Here is a 27,202-nt window from a genome sequence, read left to right as displayed (position 1 = left end):
ATTAATGGTCATTCAAAGTAGGTTAGGATAGTTGTTGTCACAGCTGAATGGTTATCCTTCTTTTTGTCATGTCCTATGTGTATGCATAGGGATTTGATTTTTTCTAATTGCCTTCTCACAGTAAACGGTAACACTAAAACAAGAGGCTACATTAAGATTTTTGGAGGAAAATATCAGGCAGTCTGCCGAGAGACCTATCCCAATAGGCGGCATTATACCATTAAACCACACAATGACCCAAAACATACAGCCAAACAAGGCAAGAAATGGTTAACAGAGAACAATATCAACATTTTAGAGTGGCCCAGCCAGAGTCCAGACCTCAATCCGTCAAAAAAGTGAGCACAAGGCCAGAGTGATGGCAAATAATCGTTCCTGCCTCAGAACCCGGATTGCTGCTAAAAAGGTGCAGTCTAGAATGACTGTAGAGACATGGAGAGGCTTGGTAGGTATTATGAGAACCATTTTGAAAGCTGCATGCTTCTTTTTTTGATTCCATGTTTCTGCCACATTGTCTTTAACAACCTTTAGCCATGTCATTTTCAGTCAGAACAAACATATTGGTCAAGAGAAAATCAACATTAAATCAATATTTGCCAGAGGTATGAATGACCGAAACGTTGCATTAAAAAGCTACAAATGAAGACAGTGTGCCATTCTGATAATACATCTTTGCAATATCAAATCAAATTAGATTTGATATTGCAAAGATGTATTATAGGCTATATGAAAAAATCTTTAAAAAAATCCTTTTGACCAACAATTGGAAATGTTCATGCAAAATATTTGAATAGTTTTAGATAACAAACCAACAGAATTGACTGATTAAATGATATGTGTGTTTGTGTGTGTGTGTGTGTACAGTATGTGTGTGTGTGTGTGTGTTTGTGTGTGTGAAAACACATGTAAAAAAAATAGAAAACAAACAAGAAGCCAGATATCAGTTTCTGTAAAGAATCTGTGATATGCAACTTCTTCAAGCCCGACAACATGGACAGCTCAAAGGCAGAGGCCACTTATTGGCTTTGACGAGAAATAGAATGGGCTTGATGCAGCTGCTCATAGACTGGAGCGTGTAGGAAATCAGAGTGAATGGGCTGAACTCATTAGAGGAGTGATAATGTAGTAGCATAGAGTAGTGCACCATTGGGAAGGAATAGTGTACGTTTATCAAGATGAACAGGGTTAGCACAGTTTTGAAAGCTCTCCTCTTAACTGTATGGACTTTTGTCCCCCCTGGGCCAGGCTGGTTTAATTTCCACAGCACTCGGATAAGACAGAAGTACATCACAACTAGATCTACACTCATCATTGTAAGGACTAGCACCCATGTTAATTTCATGTCAAAATGATCAAATATTAAAAAGACTACAGTGATTGTCCAGATGCCTACGCAGATGGAAGTACGGTATGCTGGTGCCTTCAGCTTCATGAAGGTGATTGGATGAAGCACCCCCAGGTAGGTGTCCAGGCAGGTAAAGGCCAGGTGCAGAGGACCTCCAAACTGGTTGAAAACCAAAGAGACGACCGAGTCCCTCTTAACGACGAGGTTAAAGATGATCTCGCCACACAGACCCGTGCAGAAGACGAGGTCCATGAACGCTTGGCTGGCGGTGAAGATCTCAGAGGTCGAGCAGATGCCCGGCTTTCCCACCAGGGTTCGCAGGACGAGAGCGTTGGCCGGCCAGCCTAGTGGGGGCACCAGGACGAGAGAGGGGAGGATGTAAGCCATGTAGAAGCTGCCAGAGTACGTGCTGTTGGAGCTGATATTCATGTCTTTGTGATTGTTTTCTTTTTCCTGTTAGCTGAACAACCTGAGGTGGAAAAAGCACGACCATTCAGTCTGTCATCATCAGCGCAAATATCATCATCACTTAGGGGTCAACAATACCACACCATCATTACCATAACATCTTACTTTACATTCAATTTGAATATTCTATTGATGGAAGCCGTGTTTCAGCAGCTGCAGTCAAGGATTACATATTGGACCTGATGATATGACATCATATCCACAGATGTCCCAAAGTCATAAAATGTACATAAACATGCAAAACATGCCATAGCATGACTCTGATTAATGGTCATTCAAAGTAGGTTAGGATAGTTGTTGTCACAGCTGAATGGTTATCCTTCTTTTTGTCATGTCCTATGTGTATGCATAGGGATTTGATTTTTTCTAATTGCCTTCTCAAAGTAAACGGTAACATTAAAACAAGAGGCTACATTAAGATTTTTGGAGGAAAATATCAGGCAGTCTGCCGAGAGACCTATCCCAATAGGCGGCATTATACCATTAAACCACACAATGACCCAAAACATACAGCCAAACAAGGCAAGAAATGGTTAACAGAGAACAATATCAACATTTTAGAGTGGCCCAGCCAGAGTCCAGACCTCAATCCGTCAAAAAAGTGAGCACAAGGCCAGAGTGATGGCAAATAATCGTTCCTGCCTCAGAACCCGGATTGCTGCTAAAAAGGTGCAGTCTAGAATGACTGTAGAGACATGGAGAGGCTTGGTAGTTATTATGAGAACCATTTTGAAAGCTGCATGCAAATAAAGATGTTTCCATTGATTTTTTTAAAAAGGGTATGAGTAATTTTGATTAAAAAAGATGCAAATGCTTCTTTTTTTGATTCCATGTTTCTGCCACATTGTCTTTAACAACCTTTAGCCATGTGGCAGCATCATTTTCAGTCAGAACAAACATATTGGTCAAGAGAAAATCAACATTAAATCAATATTTGCCAGAGGTATGAATAATTTTTTTCCTAACATACATAAGCTTTTCAGGTATGTGTGTATAATCAAGTACTAAATCTCCTGAAAGAAATGTACACATGCACCTTGCTGCCATTTGTTTAACATTTATAATAACCATTTAATGAAATATATTTATATAAAAATATTATGGCCCAAATGTTTTTTTTTTCCTTTCATGTAATGTATTTCACATATCCAAAAACAAAGTTGAATGTCCGCACACTTGCTCCCGTTTTGCTTTATCTTTTATTTTTTATTTCACCAAGTGAACGTTTTCGAGCTACACGCTCTTCATCAGACTTGATGAAAGGGCTCACATATGAAATGCATATAAAAGTCTAGAGAGGCCTTTAAACTGTCTAGGGTAATGAAAAAGTTTACTAAATGTGAGCCCGAAAAACAAAGTAAACTTACCAGAATAGTCTCAGATTCACAAGATGGTTTAGTAGAGGGGTTGTTTGGATCACACAACTTAGGTTGGTTTAACCACCTGCAGAGTGTGATCCTGGTCAGTATAGGTTGGGATGGACGGCCAGGATTTACATACACTGATGGCCAAATGACAGCAGAGCCAATAGGCCCCTCGGTGTAGGAGCAGAGATGAGAGATGAGGTTACCTGGGGGTCGACCTACAGCGTGTGCAGTCAGGTGATACAGGGTCTCTCTCTGCGTGAGCTCACAGAGTAATAATGAGAACATATGAAAAATATGTAATTTTGTGTGAAAATGATACCCTGTCTGTTAAAATAACGAAATGCCAGTTTCATGACAGCCATGTCAGTGTGTACAGAGGATGAAGTGTATAATGGCTGCCGTCTGGCTGCACCACTGTGGCAGATGGGCACTGGGAAAACATATCAGTTGGAAATTGAATTCTTCTACTGGGTGATTTGTTGCGTTGTGCATTAAGATAATAGGCAATTAGATAATTATGCTCCAAATGGGAACTCTACTACTGTTTTCGCTTCTGCTGTTTTGTCTCAGGTCATTTATTGTTTTGTTGCACCATCATTGAGTTATCATGTGGACGCATGTTTTTGTGTTCCGAGTCATGATTTGTATACTTCTCCCATTACAAATCTGTAAGTGATTAAGAAAATATGTTGCATAACGGATGCGTCATGTAAATATGCGAGATGGGCTAATGCAAATAATACTTTTAATAACAATTGACGCTATGCTAAGCAATCCATATGTCAACTATATGGGGCTTGCAAATTACTGGAGTCTGGTCTCCACACTGCACATAGCCAGACTATGTGCATGTGTAAGAGGTTACAGAAGATTTGCTCATTCCTGCACCCAAGTGCCAACTTGCATCACCTGTTTATACAGTTCCTTAAGCACACAGGGTGCCTTAAGTCATACTCATCTTTAGTCCACACCTTCGTCATTGCTTGGCCCCACCTGACTGATCCCAAACAGTCGTTGGACTCCACAGCCCCCATCCCCACCCCAACCACTCACGTCCTGTTAAGACACATGAACCAATCGTGGGACAGAAACGCCAGGGCCCACCATGTTATGGCTCCAAATCAACAATACTCATTGGCTGGGGTCCTCGGCCGTGTGATTCCCACTGAGCTGCTGTTATATGGGGAGGCCCCAGGTGAGGGAGAGCTATGCTGAGGGAGAGGCCCATTTTGGATACATACTCAGAGGCCCACACACACCACTCGTCAGTCCGAAGACGTTCGCTTACAGGAGGAGGAGAGGAGAGACGGTTCCCAGCATTTGTGGCAAGTACAACCTATTCTCATGACTATGACCGATCTGATGTGATATTTCAGACAAAAATGGCAAATATATTTATTTATGTTTATTGCTAATATATTTCAGCATGATCAGTGATGATCAAAAGCGATACAAAACGACTTAAAGCTTGAATTTATTATTTGTAAAATTTGTTATTTGATATTTTTTTCTCATTTTCATCTTGAAACCTACTTTGAATTCTTTTATATAAAGAGAGCTTCTTCAAAAAACCCTCATAACTTTATGTGATTCCATGAATTTTCATGTGATCGTGTGATTTTCTTTTATCTGCAGAACTCCCATCACCTGCCTCACCTTGTATAGCCTCACGATGAGCAACCTCACGCTCGGTAACCTCACAGTGGGCCTGAATGCCACTAGCCCTGGGTCGAGTTCCGGCCGGCCGCCCTGGTACCAGTATAACGTGTGTGCTGTGGCGCCGTACGGCTTCATCTTCTACTTTGGCGTGAAGGTGTTAAACTTGGCGGTGGGCTTCCCCACCAACATGCTGGTGATGTGGATGGTGGCCACGCGCAAAACCGAGGGCTCCACCTCGGACATCTTCATCTTCAACCTGGCCGTGCTGGATGCCTACTTCTGCCTGATGACGCCCATCGATATGGTCAACCGCCTGATCCTGAACAACCAGAATATCTGGCACTTCCAGCTCTTCGCCTACGGAGTCAAGGACACGGCGCCTCTCTTCCTCACCTGCATTTGCCTGGACCGCTACGTCGCCGTGGTGCACCCCATCCTCTTCACGGGCATCCGCGACAACCGCATCCGGACGGCCGTGACGGTGCTGGTGTGGGGGCTCATCCTGGCCTACGCGCTGACCAAGTCCCTCCTGGGCGTGCGCAGCACCACCGAGTACTTCAGCGGCCTCATCCTCTTCTCCTTCGCCGTCATGCTCTTCTGCAACGTGTCCATCATCTGGGTGCTGCGCAAGTCGGTGGCCGGCAAGGAGACCATGAACCCGGTGAAGAAGAAAGCCTTCCGCATGGTGATGATCGTCATGGGGATCATCATAGGCAACTACCTGCCGCCCGTGGCCACCATGCCCTTCGTGGCCTACTACACGTTCGTGGCGTTCCGCTGCCAGATCAGCATCTCGGTGTTCTCCATCATGGACCTCAGCTGCAGCATCGAGCCGCTGCTCTACATCAGCAAGATGGAGAAGCCGAGCTGCTGCGGACGATTCCAGAATCCCCAGAAGAAGCCGACCGAAGTCCCTGCATAGAGGAAGCACACGCTGACAAAACAACGATTAGTCTGATGTACAGGTTTTACAACCCACATCCATTCACTGTATTTTTTTTATTCATTCCTTCAAATGTTAAAGTATCCATCTCTGTAACAGTTGTAGCTTTTCAAACTCATTGTTTTCTGGACTATTGCATGTTTTCTCAGGACCCCTCAGGAGGGGACTAACTGATGCTGGTACACAGAGATCCCCCACACAACAGAAATGCTGGCCTCCCTCGAGTCACAAGTTTTCTACATTGCCTGGGAACAGCGACTCATATCAGACCATAGGACACAGAACACAAGACACAGTTCCAAACACTGTTAGGGAAAGTTGTTGCATCCTACATGAAAAAAAATAAAATAAACGGTCATCACCTTGCTTCTCGCTCTCAGAGGGCACCTTGAAAGTACAACACCATTTCACTGTGCTCTCTCCTTCTGTGTCGCTGCTTGTTCTCATTGTGGCTTGTTTACCCGTCATGAGATGCCCTCACTACACCCTCCTGCCTTGCTAGGACACATGCAACGGCGGTTTTCTCTAGAGCCCTACACCGTCCGGGTGCCCCATTCGCACCTCCGTAATTAGTCACTTAACGACTCTCTAATACAGTTTGTAATTAAAAAGGTAAGAGAGTCATTAGTAACCAGCCGCGGTGCACTGGGGTAAGGGCTGCAGATGGTGCACACCAAGTAATTGTGTGAAGAAAAGAAAAAAAACACACACACAACATAATTAATTAAAAAGATGCAATTAGTGAAGACAGTGACGATGCAAAATGAAATACAGAATACCCCAGAGAGCAGAGCATGAGATAAATAATGTGAAGGCAGGTTCGGAGCTTCTATAATTTGTGTCAACTTCAAACAGAATTCAGCATCAAAATAACAGTTCTAGGCCCCTGTATGACATGGTTTAATAAACTGACACTGAAAACCCTTCAAGCTTTGTGCTTCAGCTACATTTTCTTTCAAATGTGTCATTCTAAACATGTATGGGTTACTTGTATGGGAACTGCAAGTGGTACACAATCAACGGTTTGTTTTTAGAGATTGGGTCTCTTCTAGTCTGCTGTGCCCTCTAGTGGCTGAACAGGGCAACCAGTATCAGCCAGAACCCAAAAAAGACATGTATAGCCAACATTTATTGCATTTAACAACTCATAAAATATAAGGGAAACATGGGTAAAGGAGTGATTGATAGGACTGAGAACTAAGTATACAGATTGTTTACGGAGTCCATTTATTGGGCTAATGTACAACATAACTGATATTTCAGAGGCATACAATGGAATCCTTCTGTAATATGAAACATACAATGAGGCCAGACAAGACCTAATGTGTTGTAGATCACACAGATCACAGCTGATTCAGCTGGAAGCATGAAGCCATAAACCAAGTACTATGGGTAATTTCTGTATAGAGTACCAGCAAGCTTCAGTGATATGTTTCTTTTATAATACTTCTATATGATTATCAAGACTAAAAGAAGATTAAAAGGCACTGGGGAGTACATACCAGAAATACTACTGCTACTCTCTGTACAGAGTAATAAGGAGCTGTTTCTCTGTGGTTACAAGGAACAGGGAGTGGGTTCTTTGAAATGAGAAGCTGACAAAACACATGACCAGCTCTGACAGAGAAAAAGGATGTGAGGAGTGCATGAAACAGCACAGTGCCTTTCCACTTGATCCTCCTGCGACAGAGTTGTAGCGAAACAGACTACATCTTCCATGAGTCACAACTAAAAAAAAAAAAAAAAAAAATGTTTTACAGTGAGACTTAAGCCAAGTGGTATTTCTAAAAAGAGAGCCCCTTGTTCCTTGATTAAGAATGTGCCTGGGGAGCTTAAAGTGGGCGAGCAGAGGAGGGAGATGTTTCAGAGGAGCCAGGGCTCAGCAGCAAGCCCACAACATGCCAGCAGTAACAGACTCATATGAAAAAACATTTAGGTGAGGATTAGGTGCATGTTTTTATCTTTGCAAACCGTATCAATGTACAATGTGGAATAAATGTGTATTAATGTTTGTCTTTAACGAGAAACTGATTCAAAGAAAAGGATAAAAAAGGCTTAACTAAAGGAAGCGCCATGTCGAAACGAGCTGATGGCTTTTATTGTTTACACTCCCATGCTCATAAACCTCTCTGGTATTTGCCTACGGCCCTAGCATGACTCACACAACATGTTCCCACTATAGGCAAATAGGCAGCGTGGAAGGCACATTATCAATTGGGTCGTATACAAGTATGCAAATTAATACATCCACTTGCAACTAAACAAGTCTTTTGTTTGACGTACAAAATATTGGCAAATGTTTGTGATGCATTAGGAAGGCAAAAAAAATCTTGAATGATCCTAGTCATCCCAACCATGAACTATTTGAGCTATTACCATCTGGCAAACGATATAGAAGCTTGAAAGCTCGTACCACCAGACTCCGAAGTAGTTTTTTTCACCAAGCAGTTAGATTGCTGAACTCATGCTGAAGACAACAAGCCACTTTTTTTTCTTCAAACACACACACACACACACCCTTTCATTTATTTATTTTTTGAGGAGAAAAAACACAACAAATTTTACTCTATTATAAACCTATAATGAGATGTAATAAAAGAAATCTTGAATCTTGAAACTTGAATCTTGATACTGATCTCTAATAAGAGGTCATTCAGACAAGCACGGCTTTCTCTGTTAGACCTTTGCCAGTGTGATTTGCATCTCTCTAAGGGTCTCTGGACTGGCCAGAGGGCCGTTGGCTGATGTTACATAGCCGGGGTAAATCTCACAGAACTCTGGTGGGGTGCTGGGGGGGCAGTGGGTTCCGTTGCCCTCAGGCTCAGTCAGTGGTATGAGCTTAGCATGGGCATAGTCAATCTCAAAGCCCTCGAAGATAAGCGCGACCGCCCACGCTCCCAGCGACTTCCTAAGCAGCTGGGCAACATTCCGCGTGGCCAGAGCCAGGCCCCTGTAGTCCTTCTCCTCCAGCCGGAGGATGTCGCTGGTCAGCGGCCGCCGTGGTACCACCACGGTCAGGCCGGGGGTGTTGGGGAAGGGGGTGAGGAACGCCACATGCCCGTCGTCCTCCCACACGCGCCACTGCTGCTCCTCGCCACGCACGATCCGTGAGAACAACCCCGGGTGCGCTGGGTCGTCGCCGTGGAAGGCGTAGCTGGGTGGGGCCTCCGGCGCTGGAAGCTTGGCGCGGATGCGGCCGCGCATCTCCTCGAGACGCGCAGTGTCCCACCGCGGGCCACTCTTGGAGCTGCAGTAGCCCGGGTCATGCTGCTGGAAGTCCTCATTGGCGGCCAGATGAGGCCTCCAGTCGGCCTCCAGACCGTGCAGGGGCAGCAAGTGCAGCTGGGGGGGACCCTGGTCCGACCTGCTGGGGCGGTGGATGAGGGCACAGCGTCTGACGCAGAGGCGCTCGCATAGCAGAGCCCCCACCAGCCGTGCTCCCAGCAGCAGGGTGAGGAAGTCTGGCTCAGCCAGCTCGAAGAGACTACTTGGGCCTCCGTTAGTCTTTAGGGTCACCACAGTAGTCCCTGGGGTCCAGGGGCGAGGGTGTAGGAAGGCCACGAGCTGCTCTGCTTCCCAAATCACACGTCTCTCAGGGACGGTGGTGGTGAATGCTGCCATCCTGTTTACAGAGAACATTTAAGAGGAAGTTACTGCGGTTCCAAGAAAGAGTTTGTGTGTAGAGGCTAGATGTAATCTATCAAGCTTTTCTGAGAAGTGACAACACCAAGTATGACTTGAACAGTCAAAAAAGATTCTCCCTAAAATGATTCAAGCCTACACTAAACAAAATATCAAAATAAGCTGTTATATTGACATACAAATACCCTACGACAATCACGTTAACAGTTCATGCTTAGCATTGTGGCTAACGTTAACATTGGCTAACATTTCCAAGCCAAAATATTTTGCGTGATGATGGGAACCACCTACCTTCTTAAAATTCTTGCAAATATCATAAAAGATATGCAAGAATCTGACAGTGACAAATTGTTTAAGTTCCTTCACTCACCGATCAACCTTTAACATGAGATACTTGGATATACGGAAGTAGGGTATCTAATGTTGATACGTTAAACAAACGCCAGATGGCGCATGGACCGAAAGAGAAAAGGAGATGACAAAAGTTTAGTCAATTCGGCGGAGTAATACAATGTTTCAAATATGTGACGAATTTCCATATTCTGATATGACACATTGCAAGCTACAATGTTGCGATATTGGTATCAGCCCTGTGCGCTCTACACAAGCCTACAGTATTCTTCGCCTTGCCTGTTTGCTGCTAAACTGGTATTGACTTCTTATCCGCTGACGCTTTTCATGCTTAGCCTGCTTTGTGGACAACCCATTTTTGCTCAAGGGTGTCACAAAGCTGGACTGAAAACTGTTGAACAAATAACCTCTCCCCAAACAATTTGGCAAGGGGTCAGCAAGCGTCAACAGTCGACCTTTTTTGTTGTGCGTCAGAGCAGGGCTGAACAGAACTCGAATAGTCGATTTTGGACAGTTGTAGGCTGTCTGGCTTTGAAAGAGGCATTTGACTACACACTTAAACACAAGAGACCAGTTTCACTCTAAGTGAGATAATTACTTTCCCTACGCTGTGAGGCTTGCCGATTGTAGTAATTCAGGGGATTAAGGTGCTGTATATATCCCCAGAACTAGGCCACAGGGCGTTTTCTAATCTGCTGCGAGTCGTGTGAAGTAGGCTACCTTAGAAACTCGAGTAGGCGCTGTGCTACACCCAGGGAAGAGCCCTAGGTCGGTTGACAAGATAATTTTTGAGGATCTGAAGCCATTTTTGAAGCTGGTTGTTTTAGGCACATTTGACTAAAAGGTGGGATTGTCTAGAGCCATGTGTTGTTCAGTTGTCTGCTACATTTGATACAAAAATGTCTAATAATTCAATTTTAAGACTATTTTATTGTAGTGCTAATAATATGCCCAGAATAAGAAATAGGCTATCTGTCATAACCGACGCTTGAGTTTGGTTTGACCTACACTACAGGGGCCCATGTGGAGTAATGGGCGACTTATCTGCAGGCGTAATGTGATCACTGACAGGCCACTGCAACCTCCACCCAGCTGCTAAATTTGAACAGCTGGATTCTAAATCGCGTCAGCTCTCACTCGCCTGCCACATGTACACATTCGTTATTCACACGGGTCTGTTTGGAAACAGATCAAAGGAAAGGGGTGGTGGTGGATGCCCCTGCGTTTTAACAGCTGTTCAGTCTGTGAATGCTTTGCTCTCTACAAGGCCCACACTCTAGGTATTTATGACGCCGTAATGACAAACGGAAGCAATATAGCCTGCAACAAGGCAAGCCATTTCACTGGGTCACACCTTTGCATATTGTATTTTCTAGTTTAGTCAGACAGGGCCCACACATGGGTAAATAGATATCTTTTTTTATAGTTTAAAGTGGGCTCTCACGTGCATAAATATTTGTTTCAAGATATCGGTGTGATGGATCATCTCAATGGATCAAAGGCTCCATAACATGATTTTTACACTTGTTAATTTTCTCAATATCAAAAAGGAGAAAACCAAACACGAACAAGAATTGCATTTCAATAAAGCTTTAATAGAAAACAATAGAGCAGTGTACAAGCAAACACACCTACGCGAAAAAAACATGGCCCTGAAAGTGGTAATAGAATAGAATATTAAATAAAAATCCACACAAAAGCATTTAAGCCTATGTACAAAAAAACTGAAGGATTTCAGTGTGTAACAAGATTTCACAATATCATTAGGCCCCTTACTGGACGTGTGAGGACTTCAGCTGCTTCTCAGATGAAAGTAGGAGAGGGAGAGACTGAATGAAATGACACTACAGGGGTTGGGAGGATGTGCACGTATGTTTGTGTTACTGGGAACGCTTACACACAATGGGTTACTCATGATTCTTACATCACTGAGCTATCTGTGAAGGTACTCCACTAGGTCACGCCACTACGTCGATCATCTGGATTACAGGAACTGTATGTGGACACAAATCTACCAACTGATGGTGACTACAAGGGGATGAATGCAGGACTGGGAGACCAGCATACTGATGCTTCCACTCTCAATCTCCCAGACTCACACATGAACATTTCTAAAATCCCCTCATCTTCCCCCGATGGTTCTAGGCCGTGCTGCCCTTGGGCTTCCGGTTCTTGGCAGAGCGCACCTCTTCGAGCAGGTCTTTCAGGTACTGGATCTCACGGCTGATAGAGTCGGCCTTCTCAGCCAGGTCGCGGTTGCGCTTCTCCAGGTCCATGCACTCGGAGTTGAGCAGGTCCTGCTCGACGCGCTTCTTCTGCCGGTAGCGGGTGGCGGCGGTCTTGTTCTGCTCCATCTTCTTCAGCTTCTTCTCCACCACCTTCGGCGCCCCGGACACGGTCTTCACCTTGCCGCCGACGGGCGAGTTGGCGACGTCTGGGTCCGGCTTAGAATAGGGCTTGGTTCTGGAGGAACCGCCGGGCCTCGGAGAGGGGGGTGGGCTGGCCTGGCGAGGAGGGGAACCGGCGACTGAGCCGATGCCGCTGTCACTGTCGGACTGCTCCTCGCAAGAGCTGAGCATGGGGCTCAGCTCCTCCTTAGGGCTGGCCAGGACCACCACGATGTGGGCTGGAGAGAGGGAGAGGACAATGCTGGAAGCCTGAAGGGCATCTGGGCCGGCGGTGGCCGCGGCCACCACCGGAGACACCACCTTCTCCAGCTCCAGAATATCAACCTCGCTCCCCAACTCGAGGGTGTAGGTGGCGGGCGGGGGGGACGGCGCTGGAGAGGAGGGCTCCGACTTGATTTCGATTTCCAGGGCAGCGGGCTCAGGGACGGTGGCTACTACCTCTGGTTCTGGGAGGGGGATGGTGACGGGAGACGCGGGGTCTTCGGGGGTCAGGGAAAGAGCCAGGTCGCTGGGGGCGGAGGTGTCGGGGAAGGGCAGCGGATCCAAGCCGAGATCCATGTGGGACTCCAGGGAGGCCAGGAGCTCCTCCGGAGAACTGGGCGACTCGTAGGACCCGATGAGCGTGTCCAGATCCAAGTCGCTGAGGTCGATCTTCTCAGACATCCAGTCCATTCCAGAGAAGGCATCCTCTGCAAATGATAAACAGAGACAGGTTCACCAACTATGAACGACAACCACCTTGAACATTCCAACAGCTTGAATGGACAACACTTCCTCTTACACCTCCATGTAGACTAATTAATGGAAGAACATATTGTACAAAAACTGCCAATTATTTACACATCATAAAGGTTTATTTGATTGCACAAGCGAGGTGGTGGGCGCTCACCTTTACTGTTCTCTGCGCCTATGTGAGCATTCAGCAGCTCATCAGCTGAAAGCCAGGGCAGAGAAGTTAGCAGGTCGGCCTTGGATCCCAGGAGGGTTGGAGGGGAGGGAGGGGGAGAGAGACAGGGGAAGGGAGAGGAGGAGGAGGAGGAAGAGTCAGCATAGGAAGAGAAAGAGTGGGGTGAAGCACACCCCTCTGACAGAGGTTCCTCTTCATCGTCCAGAAGGGGCCCAAGAGGGTCATCCATAAGAAGCGAGGGCCCCAAGAACAGGGACCCCACGTCCTCCATAGCGAGTTGTGAGCTCAGAGACGACATCACTGCTGCGGGTCAGGGACACAAGGAGCAGAGGTTTCGATGACGACAAGTCGAGCGGGAGTTTTATGCTGTCGACGGCAGCAGAGCTGAGGGGTTTTGCCTCGAGAGACCTAAGAGAAACGGGGAGGACAAAAGGATGATGAGGACTCAAACTCCTGTGAACCACCAAGTATTGCATGGCCAGAAGCAATCACATCACAAATGCATTCACATACATTTTTTTGTGTGACAGTTGGTTGCTTTTGCATCACCTGTCCAGGTGAGCATAGCATGTTGTGCACATTTTCAGACATTTCATTCACTTTGTATTAAAACTGTCTGTCCCATCAGGGCACAGCTGATGCCAAAGACTCATGCAGAGGGAAACTATCAATTCTCACTTCTACAGTTCCTGTAGCTATTCTAGGCAAGTTCATCAGAAGTAGACGTCATGTGGAAATCACCCCCGCCCTTTACGGGAAGCCGAGCTTTCCTTATTTGGGCATGGTTCGACCGGTGACTCCGCCCACAGTCTGAGTCTCAGCTGGGGATGTGTCCTTACCGCCATTTCCACTACATCCTACTACAGTGGGGAACCGAGGACGGTCGCCATTTTAAAAGTGCCACGTTGTCTTGTTAATAACCAAGGACTTCCTCCAAGTTTGTTTACATCGTAGTTCGTTGTACGATCTAATTTAGCTACGATTGTCATTGAAACACCAAATAAATGCGTCTGGCTAACTCAAGTCTGGGATGCTAACCTTAACGTAGCTAAGGATAACGTTACAGCACAGCATGGTCTTTGGCAAATTAAAGAACCGGAAACACACATTTCCGAAATTAACATTAAGTTATCATCAGGTGATGTGACTAGTCTACAACGTTTCTGGTTAACTGACTTGACAGCACAGAGGGAAGTTAGTGTTGATCTTTCAAGCAGAGTCGCTAATTTTGCTTAACATTAACGTTAACGTTACCAGCGAAGTTGGCTAATGATACCGGGCAAGTTAACAAATCCATTTAGACACTGTGAAGCTAAGAGACTCGTGTCAAATAAGTGACCTTCACAGTAAGCTTCTCGTGAAGACATTTAAAGGTTACTTACGCCATTTTGCCAAATAAAGCCAGTGCACTTAGCCGATGCACTGCAGGGGTTGCCGCTGCTAGAGATGCCGCTGCGCGCTATACTGCCATTTTGGGCGGGAGAGCTCCACGCTCGGAATGCTATTATTGCCTGTGTTGACTGCAAGGTAGAAAGAACCCCGGCAACTTGTCACATGACAATATATAGAGACGCATTACAGTCTGCAATAACCTTCCGCTAGTGTCATGTTTTGTATATCAATGCGCCTGACGCAACACAATACTTGGTTTTGATTGGTTCATCGACTAGTCTATCATTTCACCTGAGACAACAAAATAGTACCAAGTAGTCCACCCACGTAAAAATCTGCGACGTGGGTCATGGAAATATTTAAATTTTCTGTAAACGGAAGTGTTTTTTTTTGTTTAATCTATGACGTCCAAAAAGCAGTTTGTTATTTATTTATCACAGTAGGCTTCTTCATTTATAGACGAAACGTAGAGGTAGGCATAGCCAGCGAATTAGGGTTATTCTAGGCCTATAAAAGTAGGCTACATTAAGATAAATAGGCCTACAGTGCAGTTGAAGCCTATCTTACTCTAGTTATATAACACATTTTCCTTCAAGGATTGTTTGCCGTCACAGTTACTAAAGATAGTTGTAGCAGTGAGTTATTTTTATTTAATTAGTCTACTTAACTTCTAGGCTATATTCTTTGTCAAATTCCGCACAGGGTGGGTTGAATCAGGTTGAATACATTTGTATGGCCGTATGTTAACTATTGTGGAACACCCGCTAAACAGATTACTGACACGTGAAGGTCAGGCCTATCAGCTTTTTTGCCCTGGGCGTAGGCCTATCATCACATTCTGTTTTGGTAATGCAAATTTAGAACGTGCTTCAGCAATCTCCATTTTGCTGCCCTACCTACTTTGACTATTTCAAGTCAAAAGTAGGCTTTAAGGCAAAACTATTAAACAAAGAAGTTGAGTTACAGATATGCTTGAACGACTCCATACGCCAGTGTCAACAGGTTCATACGTATTTAGAATTCAACATTTTTTTTCCTGCTCTGCAAGAAATTATGTAAGACTGCCCTCTAGCGGTGAATAGGGATAGAGGCAGCCGTAGGAATATTTTCAATAATTCAGACATTAGGCCTACTTTGAAAATTATGGTCACACATTTTGTATAAGCAATGCACTACTGACATTATGACAAAAATGAGCACTAAGAGTTGAGCATATTTTTTTTATTATTATTATTGTTCTGTTCGTTGCTTAATCTTGATTATAGATTCTAGATTTGATTATAGGCCTATTCATTGCAGAAACTAAAAGAAATCAATGTGAAGTATAGCTTAAGCAGACAGCAATATCTTCTTCAACCACTGGACAGTATGGAAACACACATCAAAACCCCAAGCTTATCTTCTCCCTATGATAACTGAATTACATTGATAACAGGTCAATGGCAGTGGAGGTACTGCTGAGGGCCCCTGCAAACGGTGGTTAAGAGAACATTTTTATTACATTTGAGCAACAGTGCATGCAGTGAAAGTCTTCACTTTATGTCTTTATTTACAGTTGGCAGACTATATCTCCTTTCCTCCAACACATGTTTGAACCTGAAACACTCTTCCAGCTGACTTTGGAGTTGATCGGCAACTGTGCGTATCTTTTTGGCAAATTTGGACTCCTTGCCTTTCTTCAACTTCTGGTCATTTCCTTTAGTGAAGAGCAGCTCCATGCCTGTTGCAAACCCCTCGATGATGCCAGCGGACCTGCTAGTGGCCCCCAGAGCTCCACTGCTCCCCCCGGCCACCTCCATGATCTTGGCCACTGTTACGGCCTCAGCGTCAACGCCTTTCAAGGTGGAGAGGTCGTGTCTCCTCAGGTGCTCGGTCCCTGTCTGGATGAACGCCAGGCAGCGCTCGATGTCGCCCATCTCACTCGTGTAGTCCTGCAGGATCTTCTCCACTTTCTTCCTGTCCTGGGTGTTGGTGACTTTGCTGGCGATGGCGGCCGAGGCACCGGTGGCCGCGCCGGTCGCAGCCACGCCGATGCCAACGGCAGCCGCCGTTACCGCCAGGGATGCTCCCAAGGTGATGGGAGAGAGCACGATCCCGGCCACGGCGGCGACAGCCGCAACGCCTCCAACGGCACCGGTGGCACCCGTGATGGCGGCGATTTTCACCTTTTTAGAGACCTTGTCGATGTTGTCAGCAAGTGTCCGAAGTTCGGTGATGTGGTTCTGAAGAGACTCACCGCGGTCGGTCAGAAGAACATCATACACACGCAAGGACATCTGGATCCTTTGCACTTTCTTGGTGAATGTTCTAAGAAGGAGAAGAAGTAGGCTACGGTTCAGCCGCAGATGAGCTACAGCTTGTTAAACAATCATGACATGTCTTTGTGGTCATAAATCTCTTAATGTAGGCCTAACTTAAAAAGCGATGTGTTAAAAATGACACATCTGCTGACTGTGCTCAGGGACAACACAGTTTGTGTCAGTTTCAACACACAATTGTGTGGCTTTCCGGGTGAAAGACAGATTTCAGCTAAAAAAACAAAAAAGTGTGTACCTTTTGTTTGTTTGCTTGCTTGTTGTTTTTGTTACTGAAATATGTCTTTCATCTTTCACCCACACAATTGCTGTGTTGAAATTGACACACAATTGTGTAGTCCAAGAGCTAACACACAATTTGTCACATCACCTTTTAGAGTATGGTCTTTGAAGATAACTTTTGTCCCTGAAAATGAAAGTGTTTTTTTTATCCACACCCTGAAGAGCTATTAGGCTACCAAACTCCACAGAACTCTAAAAAACAGAAAAACCTGCTTGAATCCGGTAATCTAACTGCGACATCTTCCTCTCCCTTGATGACTCAAAGTGTATAACCCATTTCCACATACCTGGCCTCTATGTCTTCTGACAACAGATGATCTTTTGTCAGCTCGTCCCATGCTAAAAGGCAAGCATGATGAGTGTTATTATTCTAAAGCATATTTCTCAGAGACAATGTTCAGTAGTGGTCACAAAATATCCAAAACAACTCACGTTCTACTGAGCTCCACCACTGCATCAGCTCATCATTACCCTTCAGCAACCAAAAAAGATAAAATCATCACTCACAACATAGCCTACGTGTTTCATGTGTCTGCATCTCCAAGTTTGGACATTTTATAATTCTGTAACTATCTGTATTGTAAATTGTGACAAAATTTTTTTTAAATGATTAGACAACCATAAGATAGTTCCATGCCATGGAGTAGGGGCCTTCTTGATTGTGGCTTTTCTTGTTGACAGAGCTGTTGTCGTTGTCAGGATCTGGATATTTTTTAATGTGAAGACCAGACTTTGCTCCTGGATCTTGTGTGACCTTTTTTGAAAAATATGTCAGTGATTCATTATTATTATTTTTTGCACACTCCATTGATTGATTACCTGTTTTTAAATTAAGATTTAAAGAATAACTCTAACAGCACATATTTAATGTTTGCTCCCAGCAAACATTTTTACCCAATGTCAGTACAAAACAGAAATGTGCTGACCTTTTGGATAACATATTGCCTTATCACATATTTTCATTCTCAGCAATAACAGACTGTGGAGACTTTTGCACCACAACCACTCACAAGAACTCACTCCTCCCAACATTCCAAACTTTCTAAATGATTTTGCTTTGGTACCTCAACATATTTGTCTTTGGTAACTAAGAATGTTTTATACTCACACCTCAAAGTCTTTATTAATACACAATAAGCATTCTGCTGTTCGCAAATTCAGTTATCTGTTTGCCAAATTCAAATAATCTGTAAATTACCTTCATATCAGCGTCCTTGGTATATTGGATGCCATGAGAGGGAAGTGGTGCAAGGTAATTAAATCCTTTTAGAGGATGTTCACCCTTGCTGGGAGAAACTGGTGAGGGAATGGATTTCTGGCCCTGATGAGGCTGAAGGAGGGAAATGCGTACAGGTGTAAAATAAAACACATGATTAGACACATATGATTAGACAGTCTTGTCTTTTAGTTTAGTTTAGTTTAGTTTATTTGACAAACCATTGAAATACATGTCGGTACAAACCATGCATTAAAACAGTGTCAAGGATAGCACAAAAAGTCATAGACTTATTTCCAATGTGGTCCTTGATCTTAACGTACATAAACAACACTTAAAACACATAGCACAACACAACACTTAAAACACATATCCCAAACTCATATAACTACATGACACATTACTTAAACTCAACAAACCCTCCCACCCCTACCTACCCACTCACCCACCAGCCTACCTATTCTTGGATTTTAGCTAAAAGCCATTTCCTGACATTCCTTTTGAAACTGTATGGGCTTGTGTTCTGTTTGATAAATAAAGGCAGATCGTTCCACTCCAGTGCTCCTCAGGGATGGATTACTGCACGGGCCTACCGGGCCCAGGCCCAGGGGCCCAAGTGGTCAGGGGGCCCTGAAGCCCAAGCCTTTGCATGGAATCATTGCCTCAATATTAACAAATCAGGATGTAGGCTATGAATCTGATTGCATTTAGTATTGGCCATCCCCAAAATGCACCAGAATACAAGAAATCACATCAAACAAATTAAACATGTTCTGGGTGAGGACCCCCAAACCCCCCCTCCCACATATACGACAATAAATGGGGGGCCCTTAATACATCTGGGCCCAGGGGCCCGAAAGTTCATAATCCGCCCATGGTGCTCCTGTATAAGCAAATAAGCATTGCCCCATTCTGGTTCAACACCTCGGAGGGTGCAGGTTGGCTACGCTAGCCCTAGTCCTATGACTATGAGATTCCCCAGATCTGGAAAAATGGCTATTTAGGTACACTGGGGCCCTGTTGTGAATGACCTTGTGTAACCAGTTGAGCTCCTGGAAGTGCCTCCTTCCAATGTGTTCTTACACAACCCTCACAACCCTCACTAACTTATTCTGGGAAACCTGCAATTTTCTTTTTAGTGAGGTTGACAGACCTGCTGCCCATGCTACGCTGCCGTAATCAAAATGACACTGCACTAGGCAGTTGGCTAGAAGGCGTAGGCTTTCACTGTCCAGCAGATCGGCCTTTCTGGCAAGAAATTTTGTGCGAACGTTGACTTTGCCCAGCACCTGTAACGCCATTCCCTCCCCACCCAAACTTTCACAGATTGATGGGCTAATATGGCTATATATATGAAAATTCCTTGGAGATGGCAGCCGGATCTTGTCTGTTATTGCACATTAGTCTCCCCACAAATGATTTCCATGCCTGTTTTGTGGTCAGCAACATCACAAACATGAATGACTCACTGGAGAAGACTGACACTATTTATTTGCAGCTTAACTGTTCAACACTGCATCACATCAGTGCCACAGGGTTTAAGAATGTGTAAGAGAAGAAGAGGTTTGGCTGTGAGGCTCACAGAGGTTGCTAATGCTCAAACTATAAAGAAAGATGAATGCTTCAATTACTCTTCAACTAAACTACCTGAACACACTAGGAATAATTAGGATTTGTTGAATAATGTATTTTAAGGATTGAATAGGGGCATCCGTGGCCTACTATACCATTAACCACGGTCTGTGGTTAATGGTATAGAAAAAAGTGGGTGGAGGGAGTGGATGAGGTGCCCTTGAGCAAGACACCTAACCCCCCATGTGCTCCCCGGGCGCCGGAATAAGGGCTGACCACCGCTCCGGTTGTGTAGGTGTGCTCTAGTGTGTGGGCTACAAGCACACCGCTCCTTGTGTGTGTGTGTGTGTGTGTGTGTGTGTGTGTGTGTGTGTGTGTGTGTGTGTGTGTGTGTGTGTGTGAATGTGTTCACATGACCCGCTGATGGGTAAAATGCAGAGAAAACATTTTGTCACAGGATAACCCCCTTCCCCTTGAGCACATTCCTGTGACTTAAGACAATTTTGCGTGCATTTGAAAACATATGATCATACCGCTGCCATGGCGATAGTGGTGCAGCTGTCTGAGATGCTGATGGCTGACATGTCCGTGTGAAGCTGAGATGAATCTTTCACAACTTGGATTTTCTTTGGTGGAACTGGGGGCCTGGGACGAACATTACTAGGCTATTATACAGTGGGAGAGAATTTTTTTGTTTCAACATTGCATTGTGGACCAAATACATTCCATAGTGTTGAACTGATTCACTTACAGTATTCAGTAATTAAGCACAAATAACATTTTACAAACCAGTCTTGCGGAGACTGTCATCTTTAGACAAAAAGTTAAATTAATACAATACCAGAATGGAATGTCTTCTCAAAGTCATTCTATAATATATTATTTATCTACTGGAGTTTAGTGAATTATAGCCTAACTGATTAAGGTTGACTGAAACCCCACCCAAGTGAAACATCTTGCATATGCAGTTTGTCTGCCAGTGGCAAACAGTTCTCAAACTGTTGGAAGATATAGTCACTGCAACATCAGTGTTTTCTTAGGTTTGCATATTATTTTGTACCCTCACAAGCAAAACTGAAGTGGAGGCTAGACGCAAGCAAACGGCATTTATCAACCTCTGAAATTTCAGAAATAGAGTTTATCCACCTCTTATTTCAACTTTTTAACATTCAAAAATCAAATGTATTATCCACATTCACAATATGTATACTCATCAATACTCTATGAACCATTCATATTAATACCACTGGTATTGATAATCATTGTACAATAACCTCCACCATCATCAAACATGCTGAATGCGATCCGATTCCGCATGGCGCTGTCCACCTGTGATTACTTATTTTACCACTACACCCCTGCTCACAAGGAAAAGGCAACATGCACATTACAACAGACACACTTGTCCCCCAAACAAAAATGATTGAAACTCAAGGTTAACACAGCATCATGTGTGATATGATAACTCATACAGTACTGTGCACGGCACAGAGATATAGTTTCTACCTCCGGCGTGCTTGGAGAATTGGAGACAGGGGATTTCGGGGCACTCTGTGGTTGGTTGCCCGCGTTGGCCGACAAGCGTGTCCTAGGAGCTGGCACAGGCCGCTGCAACACACACACACACACAAAAAACACTCCAGTCAGACGCTGATAGTGGACTCACCTTGGAAAATGAGTCAGACATCTTAATCTTTTCCATTGAATGCAGACAATCAAACAGAAGTACTCACACGATCCATGTTGCAGGATGTAGACAGTGTATGCTTAGTGTAGTGTAATGTGGCTAAGACTGTGGCTATTGTAAGCACTTTCATGAATACATGACCAGGGTGGGGTTAGAATGTATCTCAACACACAGACAGGTTTGACAGGAGGTGTTGGTATCATCATAACATGCATTCTATAACTTTCATTTTTGCATGGATCTGAAGTCAACTCTCTTGCTGCATTTACTTGCTCTAGGCTATTTGTTTTTAGCATGGGCCTTGATTCAGTGAATGACAATAATATCACTAATTTGCATAAGGTCTACAAACATGACTGTCATAAAACAGGACATGAACAGGATATTTGTCTTTGCAGGATATTTGTTAAATTAGTCAAAGTCAAAGTCAAAGTCTGCTTTATTGTCAATTTCTTCACATGTCAAGACATACAAAGAGATCGAAATTACGTTTCCCACTATCCCACGGTGGAGACAAGACATATTTTACCAATTAGGTCCACAGACAAACATAACATTCAAGTAAACAATATAAAAAGTAAATAAGAAGGCACATACAATGAAGAAATAAGAGCAGCAAAATTTGGGTTGAAATTGTGCAATTGTGCATACAGTAGACAGTCAATATAATAGTGCAAAAGTCAGGCCAATAAATGGCTGAGGTAGTTCTGTTTGACCTAAGTATGCAAGTGGCATAGTGGTGCAAGTTATGTAAGAGCAGCAGAAGTGTGTTCAGAAGTGTTTTCAGGACAACAGGACAACAACAACAAGTTGCAAAGTGTGCAAGTGTACAAGTGGAGTAGTGCAAGTGGAGTAGTGCAAGACAGCCATTGTGGGTCCAAAGTCCAGGATGTTATGTAGCTGAGGGGGTGGAGGGGGGAGAGGGGGGAGAAATTACCTACATTATGTATTAAAACTATGTAATAGTTATGTAATAACCTATGCATTACAACAACAGTTAAACAAAACAGTTTGCCAGAAATATGACTCAGGTTTTGAACTTAGCTGAGGTTGCAGGAAAAGTGTTTATTTACAGGGGTATAGTATCTGTACACAGTGGAACAGTCTCTCTAATCATACTGATTCACCCATTTACACAGTAATAATATACATAGTATAATTCAAATAACTTAATATATAAAAAAGTGCATTCATTATCTACAGTTGAAGGCAATGAGAAGCCACTCACACGCATAAAAATCCCACTTTTACAAGGGATTTCGGTAACACTTTACTTGAAGGTATCTACACAAGAGTGACATGACACTGTCATAACCCTAACCCTAAACCTACTGTCATGACAAAACCGAATGACGCAGGATTTCATCTCTAACTTCATTGTTGTGCAATGTAATTCATTAATACCACAAAAGAATTAAAACAAAGTGCCAACTCTTTTATATGTCCTCTAAATGTTGTTACGTCTGGACATGTAACATATCAAAACCTGCCAAGTGAATCTGAAACGCGAGTCAGCTCATCTTGTGTGTTTTGAAGTCGGGCTGCCACCTTGCGTAGCGTTTTGGCAAACTTGTTCTCTTTGCCCTTCTTCAGGCGCTGGTTGTCCTTCTTGCTGTAGAAGGTGCCGATGCCCCCTGCGAACCCTCGGAGGAGGTCAGACGACTTGCCCGCCGCTCCCAGCCCTAAAGCCACCTCCCCGGACAGCCCCAGCATGCTGGCCACTCGGCTGGTGTCCATGTCGACGCCTTTTAAGATGGAGAGGTGGTTCCGTCCGATGTGCTCCATCCCCGTGTAGATGAACTGGAGGCAGCTCTCCATGTCCTCCAGCTTCTTGCGGTAGTCCTGCACCAGGGCCTCCAGCGCCCTCTTGTCGTGGTCGATGGCCACCTTGTTCTTGATGGACGCCTTGGTGAGGCCGCCTGCCGAAACCATCTCTAGGCCCACTGCCGTGATGGCCAGAGAGGCGCCCATGGTGAAGGGGGCCAGCAAGATGCCTGTCAGGGCCACAGCGCTGCCCACGACCCTCCTTGTGCCACCGATGGCGCCCGCTGCCTTCAACATGCTGTAGGCCTCGCTGATGTGGTCGGAAGTCGTGTTCATCTCGCCGATGTGATTCTGCAAGGTTACTCCGTGGGTGGACATGAGGAGCCGGTACAGCTGAACAGCTCGCTGGACACGGTGGACTTTCTCAGCCAACATTCTGAGACAGACGGAGAGAATGTATGCATTGTCATATGAGACTTTTATTTTGTTTTACCATGTACACCACATACCTTTGTGAAATATATTTCATATTTAGGAAATTACTACTAGTCCATGTTTATAAAGGTATGTCTTAACTGGTAAAAATTGGGAAACAGTATAAATTTCATTTGTTCTATACCTAGGGGGCATAACCAATCAAAATGTACTGCAAGTTGGATCAAAGCTTGTGTGAAATGAATGAATGCATATATCACATTATGTGGACTAGCTTACTCTCACCAACAGCCATATGGTACCTACCTAAGCTCTGTGTCTGGAGACTGGGACATTTTCTCCCATGCTGAAAGACAATCAGAACACTAAGTTGTTATCGTTGTCAACAGATGTGAGGAGGGTGTTATATTTGATAAGAGCACATTTCTGAGTTGATAACTGTCGGCCCCATTGTGAGGCCTATAGGACTTGACTTTGTGAGCGCTGGTGACTGGCCTTGTGACATGCAGTGAAAATATGTTCTGCAGTGGTCATTATTATATACATGGTCATTAGCTGGCTCACATCCATTAACTCCCAGCACCAATACTGACACAGGATAAAGACACAGGAGTCATGGGCTTTAGCTTTTGTTAGTGATGATGGAGGTTAGTTTGATTTGACACTCACGTTTCACAGTTCTCCACCACGCCATGAGTTCCTCATTACTCTGAGACGGGGGGAAAAAAACAAGTTTTACAGGAGGTATGTATTCATTCCAAATGGTCACATCATTTAAACCCAATTGATTTGTCCAACATTTTGGAGAAATGTTAAAAGAAAAAGCAAAATGACAATAATAGTCAAATAATTGTTGGTGTCAACATTTGCACTACTGCAGCTGTAAATCTTATGTAAAGCCCCATGTTTATGGAAAACCAAAAATGTCACACTCTTTCTTATATGATCATATCTGGTTGCACCATGCTGATATAAGCTATTACACACTACAGAATATCAGAAAAAGTCAACAAAAATCATCTGTTCAATTATCAATCTTCCTATGTCTTGGCTTACACATTACAATTAAAGGGCGGGGGTAAATAATGAATTTATGAAATTGATTTCTCCCCAAGCCATCTACTGCGCTTTCTACTCTTTTGTTTAATCATGGCAAGAATATGACACAAACATTTCTTCAAGACAATTTCAAACCAGCCTTGGCTTAAAAATGAAACGCAAAATGCTCATTTCCAGGACTGTCACCATTATGAACTGTACCATGACACACTGAGCTTCAAGCAAATCTCTTCTTTGAGGCCTTGGGAGTGAGCTGGACCCAGATGGTTGATAGCCAGGTACGGGAGGATAGGGCCCAGGTGCTTGATAGCCAGATACAGGGGGATAGGGCCCAGGTGCTTGATAGCCATGTCTGGGAGGATTGGACCCAGATGGTTGATAGCCAGGTACGGGAGGATAGGGCCCAGGTGGTTGATAGCCAGGTACGGGAGGATAGGGCCCAGGTTGTTGATAGCCAGGTACGGGAGAATAAAATGGGTTGAAGCCAGAGGAAGCAGTAACAGGTGGGGCTGCAGCCTAGTGTTTGTGAAAACCAAATTTTAACAATGTCCTTTTAAAAGGAAATTTATGAAATATTGCCATTTGGCCTCAATGAGGTGATTAAAGTATGCTTCTATCACAAGATAAATATCGCAAAACATGTATTATTAGCTAGTTAAAAGTGTGACCCAGGAAATGACTTCCTCCCGCTGTCATGTGTTTACCTGTAAAGGGTAAGTTTCTGTGTCCAGGAGAGCTTCCTCGTAGCTCGGTGGCTGCAGGTCCCCTCCGCTCCAAACATTCTGATAGGACGGTGGGGGCGGTGGGGCTGCCCATCCTCTCTGAGAAACCAGACAGACCACACTCACATGCTCAAGCTCAACGTTACAGTTCTCCTTCAGAGCTGACCGCTTGATGTTGGTTAAATACGAGCTCATTAAGTGGATGAAAATGTAAATGTCAACTGGAATGGTCAGGTGAATTTGTGAATCTGAATTTGACTTAAATTTAGGAATGTAGTAAAAAAGAACTGATGGTTTACCATATGACTTGACTGTGTTTACTTTGGCTACATTTAGGCCCAAATATCTTTTATAAGGAGACTGGACTGATACAACTTCATTACTAAACATGAGTGGAGAACATAACATATCAGAGGGACACACAGGTAAAGATTGCCCCACCACAGTCTGCAGTTGTCAGCGCTTCAGTAATAACATACATTTCCCATCCTAGATAAAATTTGCTTGTGTACTTCTCCCCTTAGGAAAAGTATTACCTGCAGTGTTCTCACACATACCATGTTCTAACCAACTGTTCTGAACTGCATTATAACAATATATTCAATTTTAAAAATGACAATGACATGTTATGGTACCATAACAATTAATTAAATAGTTTCAAAACCATTTTATCTTGTTTTATTTGTGATTGTATCATTGACAGTGAGGGCTACCTGTGATGTATTTCCGAGAATTAAATAACGATTGAATGATGAATGAATAAAAACATAAATATCTTACCCCTGCCATATCACTGGATAGAGAAGTCAGGTGGAGAGTATTTCCCTGTAGTTAATGTGCAAGTCCACTTCAACCAAGTGAAGGTAACAGAGCAGCTCATGTTTTTTATTATCTGCCGTGGGTGGTGACAAATGGAAAAACTTCCGTCATTCTTTTTCTCAGACTGTGCTGTAGTGGAGTTAGACACAGCCCACCTGCAAAACCTGATTATTCATGCAGGCTTGCTTTACTACCAGGAAGTTCCCATGAAGTCTTGTGTGTTTTGTTTACAGTAAGCCCCCCACCCCCACCCCCATCTGAAATACAAACATGTATTTAAAATACATACTTCAAATAGAAAATAGTATTTTGTAACTTGTATTTTATTGGGTTGAAGAAAATGGCTTTGTATTTTGTATCAAAATACAAAAATTTTGGCAAAACCAGTAGCCTACTTTTGGTAATGTGATGACATCATTAAAGTACAAAGCAATTAATGTAGTGCCGACTTAGTAGACTTCTTGTTATAGAATATTGAGATTCAGGAATGATCCTGCGCAAGAAGGTTTCTCATACTCACATGCGCAATACACTCCCAACATTGCTCAACCATACAACCCCAATTACCAAAAAAAGTTGGGACGACTTGCAAAATGCAAATAAATCAGAATGTGATAATGTGCAAATCTCGTAAAACCATAGTTAGCTGCAAAAAGGACCTAGACAACATATCGAACGTTTTAAAAAAAGGCAAATTGGGCTATTTCATGGAAAATATAAGCACAATTTGAATTCAAAATAGTTGGGAAGGGGGCGACAAAAGGCTGGAAAAGTTGTGTTATTGTAAACTGCGTTGTGTTGAACCTGTGTGATTCAGCCCTGCACACGCCGGGATGCGAACCCGCGAAC

General features: G+C 43.9%; 5 protein-coding genes across 8 annotated transcripts; 1 reads left to right on the top strand and 4 right to left on the bottom strand.

The window, feature by feature from the left end:
* The first annotated feature begins 3,366 nt into the window (after window positions 1-3,366).
* On the top strand, window positions 3,367-5,761 carry LOC143119446 (G-protein coupled receptor 35). The gene is made up of 2 exons (XM_076280968.1): window positions 3,367-3,449; window positions 4,816-5,761. Exons 1-2 carry the CDS (start codon window positions 3,367-3,369, stop codon window positions 5,759-5,761), a joined length of 1,029 nt encoding a protein of 342 aa, XP_076137083.1.
* Window positions 5,762-8,296: 2,535 nt separating this feature from the next.
* Window positions 8,297-10,064, bottom strand: LOC143132316 (uncharacterized). Of its 2 annotated transcripts, none has more exons than XM_076291741.1 (2): window positions 9,716-10,064; window positions 8,297-9,404 (listed from the first exon to the last, which is right to left on the bottom strand). In XM_076291741.1, exons 1-2 carry the CDS (start codon window positions 9,739-9,741, stop codon window positions 8,459-8,461), a joined length of 972 nt encoding a protein of 323 aa, XP_076147856.1. In that variant the 5' UTR covers window positions 9,742-10,064; the 3' UTR covers window positions 8,297-8,458. The 2 variants fall into 2 exon arrangements, with proteins under 2 accessions (XP_076147856.1, XP_076147865.1); XM_076291750.1 differs by having other exon boundaries at window positions 9,795-10,064.
* Window positions 10,065-11,349: 1,285 nt separating this feature from the next.
* On the bottom strand, window positions 11,350-14,631 carry atf4a (activating transcription factor 4a). The gene is made up of 3 exons (XM_076291730.1): window positions 14,473-14,631; window positions 13,073-13,498; window positions 11,350-12,872 (listed from the first exon to the last, which is right to left on the bottom strand). Exons 2-3 carry the CDS (start codon window positions 13,386-13,388, stop codon window positions 11,917-11,919), a joined length of 1,272 nt encoding a protein of 423 aa, XP_076147845.1. The 5' UTR covers window positions 13,389-13,498; window positions 14,473-14,631; the 3' UTR covers window positions 11,350-11,916.
* Window positions 14,632-15,688: 1,057 nt separating this feature from the next.
* LOC143132293 (uncharacterized) lies at window positions 15,689-21,687 on the bottom strand. Of its 2 annotated transcripts, none has more exons than XM_076291710.1 (8): window positions 21,601-21,687; window positions 21,374-21,475; window positions 20,401-20,532; window positions 18,278-18,409; window positions 17,699-17,833; window positions 17,512-17,551; window positions 17,367-17,418; window positions 15,689-16,789 (listed from the first exon to the last, which is right to left on the bottom strand). In XM_076291710.1, exons 1-8 carry the CDS (start codon window positions 21,682-21,684, stop codon window positions 16,015-16,017), a joined length of 1,452 nt encoding a protein of 483 aa, XP_076147825.1. In that variant the 5' UTR covers window positions 21,685-21,687; the 3' UTR covers window positions 15,689-16,014. The 2 variants fall into 2 exon arrangements, with proteins under 2 accessions (XP_076147825.1, XP_076147833.1); XM_076291718.1 differs by having other exon boundaries at window positions 17,717-17,833.
* A 912-nt stretch (window positions 21,688-22,599) lies between these two features.
* On the bottom strand, window positions 22,600-26,416 carry LOC143132278 (uncharacterized). Of its 2 annotated transcripts, none has more exons than XM_076291691.1 (6): window positions 26,315-26,416; window positions 25,517-25,633; window positions 24,999-25,328; window positions 24,423-24,462; window positions 24,060-24,099; window positions 22,600-23,754 (listed from the first exon to the last, which is right to left on the bottom strand). In XM_076291691.1, the coding sequence occupies exons 1-6, from the start codon at window positions 26,321-26,323 to the stop codon at window positions 23,034-23,036; spliced, it is 1,257 nt and encodes a 418-aa protein (XP_076147806.1). In that variant the 5' UTR covers window positions 26,324-26,416; the 3' UTR covers window positions 22,600-23,033. The 2 variants fall into 2 exon arrangements, with proteins under 2 accessions (XP_076147806.1, XP_076147813.1); XM_076291698.1 differs by having other exon boundaries at window positions 25,014-25,328.
* Between the last annotated feature and the right edge of the window lie 786 nt (window positions 26,417-27,202).

Source organism: Alosa pseudoharengus, unplaced genomic scaffold, assembly GCF_046254945.1.
Source record: "Alosa pseudoharengus isolate Yale_2024_CS ecotype anadromous, Long Island Sound unplaced genomic scaffold, YU_APseudo_1.1 YU_APseudo_1.1_scf_1, whole genome shotgun sequence".
Taxonomy (NCBI): domain Eukaryota; kingdom Metazoa; phylum Chordata; class Actinopteri; order Clupeiformes; family Clupeidae; genus Alosa; species Alosa pseudoharengus.
This window is presented reverse-complemented; position numbering and strand designations above follow the sequence as displayed.